The sequence below is a fragment of the Leucopleurus acutus genome (assembly GCF_964270905.1).
Source record: "Leucopleurus acutus genome assembly, chromosome: 3".
Classification (NCBI taxonomy): Eukaryota; Metazoa; Chordata; class Mammalia; order Artiodactyla; family Delphinidae; genus Leucopleurus; species Leucopleurus acutus.
This window is the reverse complement of record NC_139145.1, coordinates 134,224,997-134,244,653: the sequence shown is the minus strand read 5'-3', so window position 1 is coordinate 134,244,653 and position 19,657 is coordinate 134,224,997. Positions and strand designations below refer to the sequence as shown.

At 46.7% G+C, this 19,657-nt stretch overlaps 1 protein-coding gene across 1 annotated transcript in view; it reads right to left on the bottom strand.

Annotated features, from left to right (window-relative positions):
• LOC309959925 (chondroitin sulfate proteoglycan 4-like) overlaps nt 1-18,103 on the bottom strand; it is a gene marked incomplete at both ends in the record, with an annotated part of 63,926 nt that extends 45,823 nt beyond the window's left edge. The window contains 14 exon segments of the mRNA XM_082836477.1: nt 378-641; nt 645-848; nt 2,138-3,385; nt 3,387-3,680; nt 3,684-3,785; nt 3,789-4,168; nt 4,171-4,821; nt 4,824-5,280; nt 5,284-5,418; nt 5,420-5,713; nt 6,273-6,436; nt 17,851-17,985; nt 17,988-18,042; nt 18,044-18,103. Of these exon segments, the coding sequence (XP_082692603.1) occupies nt 378-641; nt 645-848; nt 2,138-3,385; nt 3,387-3,680; nt 3,684-3,785; nt 3,789-4,168; nt 4,171-4,821; nt 4,824-5,280; nt 5,284-5,418; nt 5,420-5,713; nt 6,273-6,436; nt 17,851-17,985; nt 17,988-18,042; nt 18,044-18,103 (4,443 nt within the window).
• Nucleotides 18,104-19,657: the final 1,554 nt, after the last annotated feature.

Sequence of the window (19,657 nt, the reverse complement as noted above, 5' to 3'; positions counted from 1 at the left end):
TCCTTTCAATATTTAAAGAGCTTTTATGAAAGGAGGTATAATTTGTTCTGTGAGCTACCAGAGCCAGGATCCAGGAGCAGAAGTTTCTAAGTGGCAGCTCAGCATAAAGAAACTTCTAACAACTGGAGCGTCTTTAAACTGGAAGGGCCCATCTCAGGAAGCAGTGAGTTCTCCATCACTGAGGATCTTTAAGCAATGACTAGATGACCTCTCTATGGGGTTACTGTGGAAGGGCTTCTCCATCTGTTGGGAGGTTGGACCAGATACCTTCTAAGGTCCCATCACTCCCGAAAGTCCATGATCTAAATGATAAATAGTCAAGTTTTTTCTCTTATCTAACATACCCAAAACCAAACGTATCAGCTGAGAGCTATTACCTGTTTCCTGGTAAATTTCATTAGCTTTACTCTTGGAAAATGAGAATTTTCAACATAACCGTGTTTTGGTGGTTTGAGTAGAACGAATTCACAGTCAAGTCCCTCAAAATGTTTGCTTGGAATTTTGAAGTAGTCTTCTGGAAGTGCTTTGGAACCACCTTCCTGGACTGTGAAATTTTGTACCGCCAGAGGAATCCACTTAGGGACAATATCCACCAAGATTTCAAGTCTACTCACAGCTTGGAAGCCATTCATCACATCCAGTCAAAAACAGTCCTGTTGTTGGTCAGGAGTTGTCTGTACATAATGGATAGAACCATCATCAATGTCCTGTTGTGTAAAAATCAAAGGTGACTTTTCATCTGTGCCCAAGCTGCCCTCCTCTGATAAAGATCTTTGGAGGTATCCATGCACTGGCAGAGTTCTAACAATGAACACTGCCTCTGACGGAATATCATCTTCATGCCCAGCCTGAGTGCACATTCACAACACACAGACAAAAAGAAAAACATTAACACATGAAAGAGTCAAGACCCCTGATGAACCAAATTGTTTTGTATTAACGTCCACAAATGGCTTAGGTTACCATCCAGGCAGATACACAGTTTAAGCCCCGGTCTGTTCTGGTGACCATGCTACTATTTTGAATTTCAGCCCTGGTCACAAAGGAAAAGCAACATTTGAACAGCTACTAATGTACTAACAAGGCATCATTCACAGTGGCAAGAGACCTAGGACTCAAAGTTGTGCTGAAAGAAATAAAATGGTATAAGGAGAAGGAATAAAAGATGGTAGAAGAAATAGCAGCTTACTCACTGAAATTGCAAGACTTTAGAGGAAAGCTTATTTTTAAACTAGTTCAGTATTTTCAATATACATTTAATTTTACGGATTCAGCAAAATCCATCTCAAAACTGTCATTGTTACTGATTTATAGTCACTGAACTATATACGCCCCCTTGTGGTGAAACTTTAACTCTCTAAGATCCTGAAAAAGAATTGAGGAAAGCTGGTAGGCCACGTATTCTCTTAGTCAAAACTCATTATTTAGTAAACTGCTTCTGATTTGAATTCATTTCTATTGATGTTATCGGCTGTATTTAGCAAGCAGGCAAACTCGTTTGCAGTCCTGAGGGTAGATTCAGAATAGCCTGCATTTGTGGCCAATTATCATAAATCATAGTTTACATACCTTGCACAGATTACTCTCTCCTGACTCTCAGCAGCAGGGCTATGCTACTGGAAGCTTCCAAGTTGGAGCCTCAGGAAACCAGGCAGCTTCTGGTCTGAGGTCTCACCCCTGGCCTTCCACTGGTCTAGGCCAATTTGATCCATCAAGTTCAAGAAATTACACAAGGCCACATTCACAGCTAAGGAAATAAACTGTGTAATATAGTATCCTCTTCTATTTTAGGGATCCTTTTTATGTCTGTTAAATTACCCTACTCGTTTATACCCGGCTTCACCGCATTACAAATGTAACTCAGACCAAATGAAATACTGGCAGTGTTGCCGTGACAAATGAAAAAAGCAATGACCTCTTCATTGACTATAATATATACATTCCGTCCTCCTTCTCAGGTCATCCTACACCAAACATACATGCATACGCGTGTGATCACGTGCACACAGCTTTAAAATGAGGCTTAGGATCATTTATATTCCATTTCTCCCTATAGCACAATTAGCAGTATCAAAATCATGAAACCTAGCTTCTCTTCTCAATGGCATCTACATTTTTTCAAAGTCATTCCAAATACCAGGAGAGAAATCAAGAGCCTTCCTCTACTCAGTTTTACTGGTTTTCCTTCTTCAACCACAAGGGTCTTGCTGTGCAAAATTTGGGTGTGATGTTGGTGGCTTTCCGAGTCCACTTGCACGTACACGCCCACTTCTAAATATGTATCTTTAACTTTCACCGTCAGGTTGAACACATCGAAGCTGCCACTGCCGTCGTGTCTATAAATCACACGTCCTTGCTTCAAGTCACGCAGGGAAAATGAGCTGGGCCCTGAGCTGTTGACCAGCACTCTGCCATGCTTTGGGGGACACGGGATGTGGAATTTGATCTCGTGGTCTGTTCTGACATCTTGGTTTGTGGTGACACTGAGGTTGGTTGTCGTGAGGCTGCCGTCCTTTCCTCTCTGTACCAGCAGTCCTGTGTTGTTGGCTATGCGGACACAGAGATCTGACACACTGATCTCGAGGAGGGACGATGTGTAGTGGACGCCATCTGTCACAAACAGCACAAAGCGGGCCGAGTCTGCGCCCTGATGCCTGAAGAGCACACGCCCTTCCCGCAGGTCTTCTTGCCTGAACTGGTAGAGTTTCTGAGTCGGGTCACTGGCTTGCACCAAGTCCCCATTCGGGATGCCCCACCGGGTGTAGAGCAACTGCCCATCATCAAATTCTGCCTCGGGGTCATGGTAACAGAGATTAGCTAGGGTCAACAAGCGCTGGCCGTTCCACACGACGCGAAAGACCTTATCCACCGCACACACTGGTTTCTCATCGTTCTTTAACTCCACAGAAACGGTGACTTTAATTTCTGTAGACAGATGCTCTGTATCAAAATCCCTGGCCACTCCCTCTTGGCCCGGTCCTGCGGTGGAGGCCATGAGGAGGAACTCGTCACGCTGGGTCCCAGAGTCATCGTGCACGTACATGAGCCGCTCACCCAAGATGTCTTGATCAGTGAATGTGGTGATACTGTCATGACTTCCCAGAGAATCTGAAGATCGAGTCAGTTTCAGCTTCCCATGTTGAGGACTCTTGGTGATTTTATACTGGAAAGTCTGACTGTCCGAGGTTTGAGCAAATAACTCCAATTTTGTGATTAATTTCTCTTCTCCTTCTTTTACAAATAATCCTCTGTTCATTACCATAATGCGCCTCTTATCTGCTTTAAAATTTATTCTGAACATATAATCTTTTGATTCCATGTGTTCTGCAACCATCAAGAACCTAATAGTGTCTTGTGAATGTGCCCTGGGCCTACTTCCCTGTGGTTTCATAACTTATCTTAGAGTCTGTAACATTTTGTTGGCTGAAGACTGAGTTTGTTTTTAGAAATTTTGTGCCAAGTAGCAATTTTCCTTTCTTAGGTGGGGTCAGTAACTTAAAATGAAGTTCCCTCTCAGCTACTTCCACACCCTCTGTCACAGCCTGCAAGTGATCAGAATTCAATACGTGCCTGTTTATTTTACTGATCTCAAGAGGAACGTTTTTCAGAAGGGTAAACTTCAGCCATTGTACCATAACCAGAAACATCAGCTTTTCACTGCTTTTTCCTTCTATGTTAACTTAAAAGTGATCCGTAACATTTTCTAGCTGCAATTCTTTGAATTTACTACAGTACCGGACCTGACCCCAATCAACAGAACGCTGAGAGAAGGTACTAGTTTGTTTTCACTCGCCACTTGACCCCTGCCACTGAACCTGGCCATACCGAGGTGGATGAGTGATAACATAGCGGGTGTCCACCTCAGGGCCTTCACCATTAACCTCCACCAACAAGTTGCTCTGTGTAATCAGAACCGTGCCACCCTGCCGTACGACCACACTGGTTCTACTGGCCACTGCAAAGTCCCAAGGAACAGCCATGACCCGTAACACCACTGTATTGCTAACCAGCTCTCCATCACTTGCTCTCAGAAGGATCCGGGAGTTCCGATGGCCCCTGTGCACATACAAAATGTTGCCATCTCTTAAATCCCCATATGTAAAACCATTAATGGCTCTCCCAGGATCACTGGTGTTTTCTAAAAACCCAGCATCTGAATTGAAGTTGCAAGAACTGAGAAACTAAGACTCAAGGAATCTGTGTCTGGGTCTGACACATGTATGGTATTTGGAGTCAGTCGTTTCTTAGAGTTCTCAAACACGAGAAGCAAGTTTCCTTCGGGGAGCTTAAGATTTGGGGGATCATTTACTGGAACGGCAATAATGTTAAACACATATGAAACATGTCCTTGAAGATATAATGGCGCTTCCTTCTTGCTGTTGGAAGAGACGGAAAATGTGAAATAATCCCTAGGTTCTTCTGAACCATCACGGACATACCAAACCCTTCCTTGCCCCAAATCTAACAGAGTAAAAGCCTTTTCCATTTCTTGTTCGGGGGAAACATCTAATCGAAGGAACCCACGAATAGGCATCTCCTTTATTTTAAATAGTATCTGAGACTGATGGAAACCCAAATCATTCAACTCCACATCCACCTTCATATGCCTTTGTTCCAGTAGGGCTTGCCCACCTTCTTGGACCTTCAAGTTATTCAGAACCAAGAAATAGCTACTGGCTTCTTGAAGAATAGGCTTGCCTACCTCAGGGTCGGCCGTGGAAAGGGGAACTTCTGCCTGAAGCAGCTTTTCTGTGGTTGTTACAGAAGGGTTTTTGTTATCACCACTCTTCATTTTACACCCAGCAGATATATCTTTGGAAATAGGGCATCCTTTAATGCTTTCTTTTCTGAGTTGGCTTCCAAGCCTCTTAAGCACCCTTTGAAAGAGATTCCTTGAGCACATTTCCTAGGCACAGAGGCAAGTTCTAACCTTTTAACTTCTCCCTTGAGGCTATCAAGACCTCCCACGAAGAGAGGGCCTTCAGATACAAACGGTTTGCTTTGTAAAGGCAGCCATGTCCTTACTCCCTGTTCATCCACCATCAGGTCCAGATACCTTTCAGTGAATCTGAGTTGAATAACGTGCCACTGGTTGTCACTAACTAAGCAAAAAGAAGAGAGCAGAGTGTTACTCTTATTCCTTCCTACATGAGCCTTCAATAAACCTTTAACTATTTCCAAAGCAACAAAATCTCCTTCTCTACCTGAATGAAATAAAAGCAAGGCTTGTTGAGTTCCAGTCTGCAAAGCAAATTCAAATAGCCCATCCCCTTGCACCCTTCATTCTGGGAAGGAGACATAGGACCTGGAGCTAAAGAAGTTGATGGCTTCATCCTCCGCTGCAAAAAATTCATCATTGCATCCTAGTGACACCTCATAAACTTCCTTAAAACCAGGGTAAGATCTAAGGGATGTTAAGGATCTCCCTCTGGTTAAACACCACATCCTCCATACGTCCACGGAAATTGGGGATCTCTCCATCTAGGCACGGGACATCAAGTCCACCGTGGCCTGCTACATAGATTCCACACTGACAGTGCAAATCGTGCATCCCGCCGATGATCTGGCCAGTCATCTCATAATGTTTGTCAATAACCAGAGAGATATTATCCTTAAAACAGTACAATTCCACTAAATGCCAAACCAAGTCATCCACACGAAGTCTTTTCTCAGAAAGGAGCCCTTGTTCACCTGTCCCCAAATTAACTCTCACCTGAAAGAGAAAGAATCATAATTAATCTCATCTCATAGTGTTTTATTGAGTAAACAAGGCTATTCACAAAGAGAAAGAGAGAAACTTGGCCATGGAAACTCTTCCCACATTTATGGAATACATATTGAGGTTAAAAAATTTCAGAGTTGGGGGCTTCCCTGGTGGCACAGTGGTTGAGAGTCCGCCTGCCGATGCAGGGGACACGGGTTCGTGCCCCGGTCCGGGAAGATCCCACATGCCGCGGAGCGGCTGGGCCCGTGAGCCATGGCCGCTGAGCCTGCGCGTCCGGAGCCTGTGCTCCGCAACGGGAGAGGCCACAACAGTGAGAGGCCCGCGTACCGCAAAAAAGGAAAAAAAGAAAAAAATTTCAGAGTTGGAACAGTTAAGACACGCTGATAAAATTGGAAAAGATCTCAACACTTACATATAGCACCTGATTTTATTCTAGTGAAATAACAGTAATCAAATGGATAGCTATCTTGTTCTCTTTTCTCTCACTGTTTTTCCCTCCAGTAACTAAAGGCTTATACATGTTTAAAGATTTTGTTTTTAATCTTACCCGTAAGTTTCCTGATAGAAGTTCTATCATACAGTAGTCATTTTCCCCAGCTGCAAGAAAAAGTAATCCTTGTGGTTTGCTGGTTTGAAACTTTAATTGAAGAGATAACTCAGAGGAAACTTCTATGATGTTGAGCCCCACATAGCTTTCACCATAAAAAGATGCTGGGGAAAAAAAAAAGTTAGTAAAGTTATTACACAATGACTATTCCATTTATATTGTCATCTCCCTTCAGAAGAGACCCTGACAAAGATAGCTGCCTTGCACAAGCCCACACCTGCTTCCTGGGGTAGCCCACAGATCTGTTGTGGGGAAATAAAGTCTCAGTGTTCTCCTGCTCCGACTCAGGATACCTCTGATGGGTCAGTCCCTCTTCAGAACTCTCAAGGGGGCTGGTCGAGGCTTCCACTGAAACTGAACTGCAAATCTACTTCTCCATCTACCCAATTCTGCTTCCTTCCCTTCCACAGGGGTTCATCCCAAGTCACTGGCGGTGAACCGGTGTAACGGTGGAAGGGAACACATTAGCCAGTGCTGAAATATCAACCTATGAGAAATATAGGGCAAGTACTAACCATGAGGACAATGGAATTGGGAGTCTATTGCTAAGTCTGAATGAAGCTTTGGAAAAGATAAGGAAAAACTAGGAGAGATTAGTTGACAATTACAAGCCAGGTGTGAAAGCCAAAGGGCTTCCACGGTAGTACATAAAGTCTTTCTTATCTCCTATAGTGGGTGGGCAGGGCAAGTTGAGACTCCCACCCAGGAATTAGTCATCAGAATTTTCAGCATCAAACTAAGTCAAAGTTCCAACCATGTCAGGCCACCTCTGACAAGTCTATGGCCTTGTTTGGTAAAGAATGGAACCTTGACAAATGGAATGGGGACATCTGGATTGGTGCATTCAAATATCCTGGGTCCCTAGGCCCCCCTGAACCCTCTGAGCCTGAAGAAGAGACCTGTCACCCTGTTAAGGTGATACTCCCCTTGCTTAAAGCGGATGCAGAAACCTCTCCCCACGAGGAACATGTCACCTCTGAAGATACACTCCCATCTCTCTTCCTGACCACTAGGCCAAAAACAAAGCCTAAGTCATGATATAACCTGTGTGGAGACATGCTGGGCTTGATATGGGAGGAAAAGGACGAGACCCTAATGGAGCTGCGGGACCTACCCAGAATGTAGTGCCAGCAGCTGGGGGAATGCACATGGGACTGAGGGTACCTGATCAAGGGGGCAGGAACATAAAGTTGAAAAAGGGGGAGTTTATACTAGATTTGGGGGCACTCTCGAGGGATGCAGGATATAACATGCTAGCACAGACTGCTGGAAATGGTGTGAACTCACTGCTAAGGTGGATCCTGGAAGCATAGAAAGTGCGGTGACCCACTCTAAGTGAGACACACACGACAGAATTGCTCTGACGGATGGATGGTGAAAGTAGAGATTCAAGGGATGGTAGTGGTACATCCTGGATCGAGCATGAATAGGACCAGAAGGTGTAACGAGATGGTGGCCTGGAGCGCCATGTCATCCCCATTCTTGCGCCAGCACGAATGCATCCTCAGCTCATGCAACTGGCTGCATGGAGAAACCCCTTATTACCAGCTGGTGGAAGGGCAAAACACCTGAGCTTGGTTCGTGGCTGAGTCAGCTTCACCACATGCATGCAAGCTGAAAAGGGACTCCAACTGCACTACAGCTCCTCTTAGCAGTGGCCATGAAAAACAGGGTTGAGGGAAAACTCTCCAAAAGGTAGAACTGTGAGTGGTACACCTAATCGCCCACTTTATATGGAGAGAGAAGAGGCTTGAGGTTAGAATAAATAAAGATGGATACGTAGTAGCAAACAGCCCGCCCAGATGGTCAGGAGTCTGGAATGAGAAAGATTGAAAGAGCAGGGCCGAGGAGGTCTGGGAGAGACGCGTGAGTGTCAGCAGGAAGCGGGAAGATCTTTATATTGCATGTTAATGCCCACCAGGAAACATCCACCACACAACAGGCACTAAAACAACCAGGCAGAAAAAATGACTTGGCCAGTTGCCATCAGCCAGCCTCTGTCATCGGCAGCCCTATGCTGACACAATGGGTGCGTGATGAAGTAGCCAGGGTGGTGAGGGAGGAGTCTATGCCTGCACCCAGCAGCCTGGGCCCCCTCTGACCAAGGCTTCCCTAGCGATGCTACTGCTGAATGCCCAGCGTGCCTCTCACAGAGTCCAACACCAAATCCCCAGTAGGTTAGCATCCCTTAAAGAGGGGCGACAAGGTGATGTCAATGAAACCCTTTCTTCTTGGAATAGCCAGTGATTCATTTCAACAAAAACAGACATATACTCTGGGTATATATTTGCTTTTCTTGCTTGCAGGCCGGCACCAGGCACCACTCTGAGAGCTTCTGGAGTGTTTAATTCACTAACACGGGATGCCGAATAGCATCACGTCAATCCAAGGCACACCCTTTACTCCAAAGGAGGTGTGGCGATGGGCCTAAGACCCTGAGACCCGCTGGTCCTATCACATAGTGCACCCCTGAAGCTGCAGGCCTGAGAGACTGTGGGAACAGCCTGCTAAAGGTACGGCTGAATCACCAGCTCAGAAGCGATACTCTATCAGGGTGGGGTTCCACCCTCCAGGACATAATCTACACTTTAAGTGAAAGATCTTTACACGGTCTTTAAATTAAAAATCTTTACACACCTCCTGCTATGTCTCCAGAAGTATAAGCTGTGGGTCTGAGAACAAGGGGCAGACGAGGAGTGGCCTTGTTGACCGTCACTCTCAGTGACCCACTTAAGGAATCTGTGTTCCCATCCCCATCAACCATAAATCCACGGTTTCAAAGCTCCTGGCTTCCAAAGGGGAATGCTTCTACCAGGGGACACAACAAGATTCTCTCTATATGATAAGTTACAGCTGCTGCCTGGACATTTCAGTCTCCCTATATCAAGGAACTAGCAGGCAGGAAGAGTCATGCCTCATCTGGCAGGTAATTGAGCCTGAGTCATCAGGAGGGGGTAGAACTATTGTTACACAACGGGCTCACAGAAAAGTAGGTTGGGTGTCCATGTGGTCCCCTTGGATGCCTCCTGGTACTTCTTTGGCAGTCAGTACATAAACGCAGTCACCCTGTCCTGAGAAGAGTGTGTTGACAAGAGCTCAGAACCCTCGGGGATGAAGGTCTGAGTCACATCATCAGGTGGCCACTGAGACCAGCAGAAATACCAGTTGAGGGTAAAAGGAATCACTGGATAAGGAGGAACATGAAGCTTATCACTCAGGTACTGTTCCCAGGATTTACATGAAGTGGATCCAGGTGATGCAAGGGATGGACTGTGGTGGATTCCGTGATGCACCCACTACCCTTCGAGAACAAAGGACTTTCTTTCTACCCTGGCTGCTGTGAATGCTGCTGGCAGGTAGCCCCAGCATCTTCAGAGCTCCCCACAAATGCAGCTGTTTGCATTGAGACTACATTGCAGGTTGACTCCTCTTCCTAAACCAGTTCCCTTCTCTTCTATTCTCTTCCTTTCCTCAAATCTTGCTCCCAGGAACATTCCCTAATAAAGTTCCTGCGTGTTCATCTCCATGTTTGATTCTGCTTCCTGAGGATCCCAACCTGCAATGTCTGCTTCTCATTCTTGTTCCTACCACACTGCGCATTCCTTTGCCCTAGCGTTCACCATGGTGTATTAAAATTACTTGTTTATTCGTCTAGCTCCTGCACGAGTCCATAAGTTTCCTATGATCAGGGACCATATTTTTTTTACCTTCCTCTCTCCAATACCTAGAACAGTGGCTGGCACACAGGTGGTATGATGGATTTTGTTGGTGTCCCATTTAGATTGCTTTTAACAGGTTGGTGCACGCATCCTCCAGCCGATTAACTGTGTTATCCAGAAATTTCAGTGAAATTATACCCTCTGTCCCGGGGTACAACCTCCAGCCAATGACTGAAAGAGGTGTATGTAGAAAAGTATGTAGAAAACTGTGTTGCTGTTCATATTTCAGAGCTTTCTCTGGGATCAGGCTGAGATGAGACCACATCCTTGCTTGGTTTCTTTTCCCGCCCTACCCTACTTCCCTCACTTCCTTCCAGTTCTCTCCTGGTAGCACTCACTCAGTTATTCACTCACACAAGAATCCCTCCCTAAGCCTCTCTCTCTAGGGAATCCAGTCTAAGCTAGGCAGGTGGCGAGCAAACATTTACTGAACCAAACTGAACTAACCTAGTAAACCCTCATTTTATAGTTGAGTAAACTCAGGCCCAAAGAAGCTTATGGACTTATGTAAAGTCAGCAGTTAATTAGAAACAGAGCTAAGACAAAAACTAAGCATTCCCAATCACCAAGCCAGTGTTTTTACCAAGATATGAGGTTGATACAGAGATGAACATGATCTCTTACAGACTTTCTCAGATATGTATAAGCCCCCGTTCTCTCGTTAAAAACAGCCATTAATAATTAAATTCAGTAAAACTAGAATGTAGGGACATGGTCATACAGTTTAAAGAAGCAGCTACAAACCCACTAGCTATCCTAGTTTATCCTCCTGGCCTTCCCATTACTGAATCCCCCCACTCCAATTTCTGACAGACTTAAAGGGTGTATTGTTAAGTTTTCAAAACCAGGAAATGTTTTCTAAATCATAAAATCTACTGCTGAGAATGACTAAGTAACCTTAATAAACAACATCCCTATATTTTCCCACATTTCACCTCTGGCACTAAATCAATTCCAGTCAGCTGGTGGCTAGAAATTTCCATTGCCTCAGGGGAAAAACAGGGAAGCAGGCTTAAAACTTCTGGTTTGACAGCCTGAAGCCAGTTCGGGTCCTCACAAACCTCCAAACTGAGCCTAATTTTTGTGGCCCCTAGTAAATGCCTCAAAATCACAATAAAAGGCAATAGAAGCACAAGTAAAACTGGTTCCTAGAAAAAGAAAGGCGATCTCGACCTGCAGTGAAGGAAAAGGTGTGTTTGGGCATTTTATAGGAAGGTAGCAAATCAAGTTGAACAAAAATCAGAGCAACTTCCTGGTTTTGTGTGCTTAGATAAAAGGTGAAAGGTTTGAATAGAAACCAAGGTTTGGCAGTGAGGTGGGTAAGATACTTTGCATGAAAGTTAAGAACTATTTCTCTGTAATTTCTTCCAGGTTGGTAATTATATGATTCATTCTATCTATCTTAGAATTGGTTCCCATTCCTTCCTCCAAACTATATGTTTCTGGTTTTTTGTTTGATTTTGGTTTTGTGTTTAAGTTTCTTTGGCACCTACTATGTGCCAGGTACTATCACAGGTTGGTTTGGAGAATTAATAAGACAAAGGGGCTTGCAATCTATCCAAGGAGAGAGCTGCTCAGAAGGAAGAGGGTATCCGAGCGATAGCAGAAAGTTGGTACAACAGAAGCTTGATGTGTGTCCAGTGGCGGTATGAGAGAAGGAGCGATCTAACTATTAAGTGTCTCTCCCTGGCAGATTTCAGTGTCCCATGCCATGTGCGTATTCTGTCTACATATACAGCTTGTTTGGTCCTGGGGATTCAATGGTGACTGAGAAAGACTGTAAGTAAAGCAATTACAGTTGCCTGATTATTAACTGGGAAATGCAGACCACAACAGAAGCACTGGGCCTTGTCAAGGAGGGTGGAGGGAGGAAAGGCGCTTCAGGCAAGGCATTGGCTGCTAGGAAGAGCTGGTGAGGGCTGGGGCAGGGGAAGAGGAGAGAAAAAAAGGGGGGGGGGGGAGAGAGAAGAGAGGTGACTGCAAGGAACCAAAAGCCCAGTCTGGCTGAGCACAGTATAAGGAGGGGGCAGCCAGGGTAGAAGCTGCAGAGGCAAGAGGGGTCAGGGGCAAACACCACTGCATCCATCTGAGGCCTTCCTTGAACTTTCAGTTCCAGGTGAGTGTGTACAGTCACGCACGCACACACACACACACACACACACACGCATGCCTGCCTGCAAACGCACATACCCAGTGCCTGGTTACTCCTTTCAAGGCTCTTATTATAATCTGATACCTTCTTAATTTGTTTTCTGGGTTATTATTCAGCCCCAATACCACACCACCCCAAACAGAATATAAGACTCTGGGGTCTCGACCACTGCTCAGCTGGCAGTGCACCCAGCACTGCTTGGCACATTAGGCACTCCGTAAATGATGGCTCTGGAAGCCAAGCTAAAGAGTTCAGACTCTTTCGAAAGAGGGCCGTAAAGGGATCAAAGAGGGAAATGAGATGGTCAGCTTGCAATTTAGAAGCTGACTCTGGCTGAAAGGCAGAGAATGGACTCAAGGGGATGGTGGGTGTGGGGAAGCAAACAGGGGGGTAGGTGGATAGGTTCAAGAGATATTTAAAAAGTGGGACTGTCACAAGAGGGAAGAAGAGGCCAAGGGGGCAATCCAGATTAATTTGCAGATTTCTGGCTGGGTAGCCACTTATTAAGAGGCGGACTCTGGGAGGGGAGCTTTCATTTTGCGTTGTTTTGCTGTGTATATATAACAAGAAATTCTCAATGAACGTTTGGGGAGAAAATGGCTGACGGACCACCTGGATCCCCATGGGCAGGGTCCCACTTACGGGGGTGGGGGGCAGCTTACAAACCGTACTAAGAAGGCTGAACCTTACTCTGCAGACAGTAAGGAAGCATTATGGTGTTAGCTGGGAAAAGACATATCGGTTCTGTGTTTTAGAAAGATCAGTCTGGTGACCGTGTGAGGGCAAAACATGAGTAGGGTAGAAACGAATTAGGACAGTATTTCAAAGAAAGATTTCAGAACTGTTTGCTTTCACTGAAAATTAGAATTGCTTTTTCATAATACAGTATTTTTGTTAATTTTATTTCGTGCCTTTTTATGTACTGATTTTCTTCCAAATATGTTCTACAGATGATATAGCATAAGTGTAGAAGCTTATTTTTTTTAATTAAAATAAAAAGCAACAAAACAAAAGTTCTCTGCTAGAGTACTTGCATTATACAAACTCCTAAGATGACATCCTAAGAGGAGGGCTAACATTATAAAACAGCTCTTACTCATGCTGTATCGTTTGAGTGGAATAACTTCACTTGGAAAGGAAAGCCACATTTCACCCCACAAATCTATTCTTAAGTGTTTCGACAGTGTTTTACTATGGTATCGAGGGCGTGTGCTTTGTCAAACTGAAGTTGAATATTTATTCAAGAGATAACTAACTTTATCCAGAGCAGTCTAAGAAGAAAACTTACAACTTTGAAACAAATTAGCACAAACATCTAACATGCCCTGGAGACCTGACCTCCTCTATTCACTGAAAGCAAATCCCAACAGGGAAAGTTTTAAGAGTCTCTCCCACGAGAGTTAGGTCCACTAAAATTTAAGTTGGGAAAGAAAATCAATGAGCGAATAGATATTTGCTCCACGGCTGCAGGATGGGCAGTTGACTGGAAGGGTGGGAGGGGTCCCTGGCATCACATCTCTATGCTAAATGTGTTGCTGACACATTTGGGAGGGTGTGGGAGAAGCCGGTAGTAGGCCCAGGGCCACCGTGACGATGGAAATCTTAGGTTTCCAGGTAGAGCCTGAGCAATCCACAGCCCTGGAATCCTTGCTAATGCAGAACAGGATTCACCAGCCTCTCATTTTTCATTCATCCCCCAAACATCAGTCTCCATGCCAACTGCTCAGGTTGCAAAGAGAAAACCAGCACTTGCCCTGCCCATACCCCCTCTCAATGGGGCAGTCTCTAGGCCTGCTGCAAATGGTCAGGCAGACTGCGTCCCGCACAACTCCAGGGGGAGCTACTCCTGCAGATGCTGTAGATTGCTGTAGCACCTCCTGGAATGAAGCAGTGAGGCTGTCCTCGTCCCCAGCCACCCCTGGCTGAGCTGACAACTCCCTCCTTAGTGACCGCAGAGCCTATGTCCTATCATAAATGTTCCACATGTGACATTTATATATTTTTATGTTTGCTACCCCTCTGTCTGGGAGTTTTCCAGGCCCGGCCACAGGCTTTGGAGTGAGTGCTGGAGCCAGGCTCACTGCGCACAGGAACAAAACCTTCCCTAAAGCTCCCAGCTCCTCATTCCTCTCTGATGGCACTGCCATCTTCTGACCATCAGAACTAAATGGCCCTTTATATGATCTCTTTTACTAGGACAGACACTCCCTCTATAAGCTTCCCATCGCTGCTATAACACATTGCCACTAATTTAATGGCTTAAAATGACACACATTTATTGTCTTACATTTCTGGAGCTCACTGAGCTAAAATCAAGGTGTCTGCAGGGCTGCATTCCTTCTGGAAGCTCTAGGGGAGAATCTGTTTCCTTGTCTTTTCCAGCTTCTAGAGACGGCCACATTGCTTGGCTTAGGGCCCCAGCCAGCCATCACATCACTCCGATCTCTGCTTCCATCACATCATCTCTTTTGACCCTCCTGCCTCCCTCTTATAACACCCCTATGATTGCATTTAGGGCCCACTCAGATAATCCAGGATAATCTCCCCACCTCAAAATCCTCAATCTGATCACATCTGCAAAGTCCCTTTCACCATGTAAAGCAACATGTTCCATGTTCTAGGAACTAGGATGTGAACTTCTTTGGGTGGACATTATTCTGCCTACCACAATCCCCAGGGGTGCTCTATCACTCAGTCACTCGTATTTATTGAGCACCTATCATTGTTAGGTACTGGACTCAGTATACAGAATACAGAGGTAAATAAAGCAGTAGCATTAGAAATGACCCCAGAAGCAGAAGGCATGAGTTTTGTTTGTGCTTTGTATGGCCTCTAGAGTTCTATTTTTACATTAAATTTTTTAAATTGTAATAAAAGACATTTTAACTAAAAACCTGGACTTTCTGACTTCCCTGGAAAAATCAGCCACTTGGGCCATCCTGGGACCTATTTATTCCCACAGCACAACAACTGTGAAGGGTGTGGAGGCCCCAGCTCCCAGCTCCCTCACTCCACGTCACCTCCTGCCACACCACCGTTGCTTGGCTCACCATGGCTCTCGGGCCACCGGAAGCCTTTGGGTTTGGGCGCCACAGTTTCAGGCAGAAATGACAAAGTGGCGCGCCAAGGTAGTCACTGCAGAGCCAGAAGGAAATGTAATTACAACTTCATGGGTTATTTTAGTCTAAAACATAAGAACTGAGGCTTTACTCATCTCTGCTTTACAGATTGATTGGCATCGTGCCACAGGTGGCATGTGAGACTGGCAGTGTGTCTTGTCTGCTGGGTACACAAGTCTCCCTAGGGGAGTAGCGCGAGTTCTACAAGGTGGAAGGATGGACAGTGGTGCCCTCACTCCCTCTCTCTTTCTCCATTCAGTGACACACCACACGCGGGTTTGCCTGCTTAACTGGGTTTACAATTATATTATCTCACTGTAATTAAACAAACCCTCACAAAAAGGATCAATTGATTAAAACAATTCCTACAGACAAGCCATACATTAAAGATATATACAAATAACGCAAGGACCAGTAAATGCAAAGGAACTGGTGGTGGTGGCCCTTCTCCTCTTTCTGTACGAGCTCATTAGCCCTGTTACAAGGTCAAAGCAATAATACACTAACGAGATCTGATAAGAAGGTAGTCAAAAAATGAGAAATCATTGAACTATTGACAACATGGGTCTAGAGCTAAGAGTATATTATACCTTGAGAAAATTGTTAGTGACAGTAGTACTGAGACTTGATTTACAAATAGAGATATACTGGGGGTGTGTGCTACAGATATTCTTACTGAGACAATCTGCTTACCAGACAAAGGTGACTTCCTGCTGTGGTGAGACTCCCTGAGGACACATCACCCTGTGTCCTGTAAGGACTGAAAGCAGCATTCACCTAAGGCTTTGACAGTCTTCAAAGTAACAGCTTAAGTCACCCAAGGAAGTAAGGAAGAAACCTAAATTTAGATTCCACAACTGGCTATTCAAGAAAAGTGCCCCAAAGCAGCTTTTGGTGAGACCTCGGTATCTGATATTTGTCATGCTATTAGTGCCAAGGGTGAAGAACAGTATATATGTTAAATTATATATGCTATGTGATCCTTTACTCAATAACTCTCCTCTAACCACATTCTGTACCCCTCAATGCATACCTAACCTGCTGCTCTTTGCCTCATGCCCAAGTTAACTGCACAGATGAAGAGGAAAGGAGAGTAATGAGTAGGAAAGGAGGGAAATGAGCATTTATCAAGTAGTTCCCAAGCAGGTCTTACACCTGTTTTATTCAAGTCTCTCTGAAGAAGTGATTATCATCCCAGTTTTACAAATGCAACATCAAGACCAACAGAAGTAAAGTAATTTCTCCAAAGTCACTCTGAGAATGCATGGTGGCACCCAGATTAAAGCCCAAGTCCACCTAACTCCAAAGCCATGGGCTTTCCATCTCTCTACACTGACCACTTGGATCCCTGGCTCAGGCCCCATCGCCATCCAGTCTGTCCCCCAATGCCACTCACTGCCCTCTCAGATCTCCCCGGCCTGCAACCAGCAGCTTCCCTCTCAAAGCCACCGTCACAGAGTCCCCACCCGTGGGCCCTAGTACCCGATCCACCCTGCACGCCAGGCCAGGAAGGGGCCGGGGAGGGGGCAGAGGAAGAACCAGGAAGAAAGGAGGAAGATAAAGAGGGAGGAGCTCGGAAGGGCCCCCAAACATCAGGATTGGCGCAGAGCTGCTGCTGGAGCTGGAAGGAGGGCCGCGCAAGGGTGAGAGCGAGGCGTCCTCCACCCACCACCGGAATGTTACTCCAAAGCTCCTGGTGAAATCGCCTAAGTGAAGTAAATAAGCGTTCAGAATTGAATTCGAATGCCACAAAGATTTACAAGGCCTTTGATTGAGAGTCTGTTCTCTGGTCTCGAAAAGTCTTTTGTTAAACTGAAGTAAATCTCAGAAAGCGGAGGCAGGGGGGTACTTCCAAGTGTCGAGCTCAGTTATGTAAAAAATCTCAATAACTATGCTTTTATTAGTCATCTTTGACGTCTGAAAAGCGCCATGGAAATGTAAAGCACTTCCAGCGAAGTAGGTCCAGAAAATATAAGCGGAAGCGTGGAGGGATCTAGGGAACAACAGGCCAGCCACCCAAGAATTTCGGCGAGGAGTTTAAGGCCCCCGTGACAGTCACGTGCAGCCGAGAAAGGGCCCGAGTAGGAGCTGAAAAGGATGAGAAGGGAGGACAGCAGGAAGCCTTCCTTCTGCCAGTCCGAGGGACACCAAGAGTCCGGCCCTGAAACCCCCAATCCGCGGCGAAGGCCGTGCCGAGGTCGGCGCAGGGCCCGCCCCCGAGGCTCGCGAACTGGTCGGGACCCGAGGGACCGGGCCTCGCGGGGCGGGAGTCGCAAGTTTTCCGCGGAGGAGCCACAGGCACTGCTCAGAGCCGAGCGGACCCCGACCTCGGCTGCCCGAAGGCCCTGCCTGAGAGTCCAAGTCGCGGTCGCCGTAGGGCTCACCCGGCCGCGGCGTCTCCCGAGGGCCCCGGAGTACAGGGGAATCCACGCCCCCCGAGCCGCCCGCCCTCGCCCCCCCTCTTCTAGCGGGCTCCGCGCGTGGCCGGCCGGGGAAGGGACGGGGAGGGGACGTTGGGGGGCACGTACCTCCGAGCGCCCCGCGCTCCCCGCAGAGCCCCAGGCAGGCGGCGAGCAGGGCGAGGCGGCGGGCCCGGAGCCACCCCATCCCGCCGCAGCGACCCCACGCTCGCTCCCGGGCGGCAGCCGAGCTACCGGCGCCGGCCCTCCCCGTCCGCGGCCGGGACCCGGAGCCGGCCCAGGGGACGCCGCCCCCAACCAACGCGGGGGGCTGGGCCGGGGCGGGGAGAGCCGCTTGCAGCCCGCAGCTGTTGCGCCCCATCACGCTCTGCCCGGCTCCGGGGTCCGCAGCGCGGCCGAGGAGGGCCCGCTCCGGGGCCCCAGCGCCCAGGCAAGGTCGGTAAGCAGAGACTACGCGTCCCCCGCCTTGCCGGGCGAGTTCTGCAGTGGAGTTGAGTGTAGAGCGGGCGCTGTTGAGAAATGGAGGCTGGAGGGAGAAGCGTTCCTGGCGGAGGTAGGACCCAACTTAACACGGCTTTAAGGCACCAGAGTGAGCCCCTGTTTATTGCTGAATCCCCAATGCATACCTGGTGCATAGGCACCGGCGTCGTGTTGGATGAATGAGTAAGACTTAAACACAAACTGGACCTCTGTTTTTTCCTTCTTAAAGCATGGAGAGTGCACCAAATCTCTAAGGTCCTTCCAGCTTTACCATTCTCACGTTCAAATTCTAAACAAATGCAGAGTCTCTCCACAAGGAATGTATTAGCACAGAGAATGACTGCACCCAGGGCTGGCTCTGTGTAGCTTGTGCCTGGTGTCGGAAGGCCGGGCTGATCCAGGCATGCGGAATTTCTCCTGGCAGCTCAGGTATCCACAGAAATGTGAAAGCACGAGCAGTGCAGCGCAGGCTTGCCCAGAGAGGCCGCAGACTGTCCCCAGTGTCCCCAGGGAGCCACTACTCAAATGTCATCCCTGGTTAAGAACATAAGCTTGGTACCTTGAGAGACGTGAAGGCAAATGCCAGCTCAGATATTAATAAGTGACCTTGGTATGTGACCCTGGGCACATCTCTTAATTGTCCCACCTTCAGTCTCCTCATCTGTAAAATGAAGATAATGATGCTGATCTCATAGGTGGGTTGTGAGGTTTATCCAGCCCATGAGGATTGAGTGTTAAGCATGGTGTCTGGCTCATGGTTAAGAACTCACTGGGCAGTCTTGTTATACCTGGGAGCCCAGCTAGGCCCACAGGGCTTCTCTGGCCAGTCTCTGAACAAATCTGGCTAGACACACTCCTGAGAATGAGCCATCTTTTATCTTTCCTTCAGGATGGAGGACTGTCTCATTTTCCTTCCATGGCCTTAGCCATATGTACTGCTGAAGACGACATACATTACCCATATTTGTAATCGTCAGCATCCCCCCACTGCCCATAGTCGTGCTGTTCTTGAGGCTGAAGGACCCTGGACCAGGTGGGTGGGAGTGACAGTTCTGCCTCTAGATGTGTGGCAGCTTCTGTTTCCTCTCCTATAAAATGCAAGGGTTGGATTAAATGATCTGTAAATTCTCTCCAGGTTCAAAATTTTATGATTCTGATTTGTCATCATTGGCATCAGGACAGCTCTGCCATTTAAATAGAGCCCTTTAATTAGTGCACAGAGAAACATGAAATGTTTGAGTTTCTGTACTTAAATCAGTGATTGCCAATAAACTTGGAGCTTTTAATTTAGAGAAATCATTCAAAGGGTCAAAAAGAGACTAGGAATTATCTCCCTGCAGAGCACCACTTGCTCCTCTTCTTTAAATTAGTTCTAATCTATCACATAAATGCTTCAAAAAATGAATGAAGTCTCCAGCCAATTTCCATAGCTCTT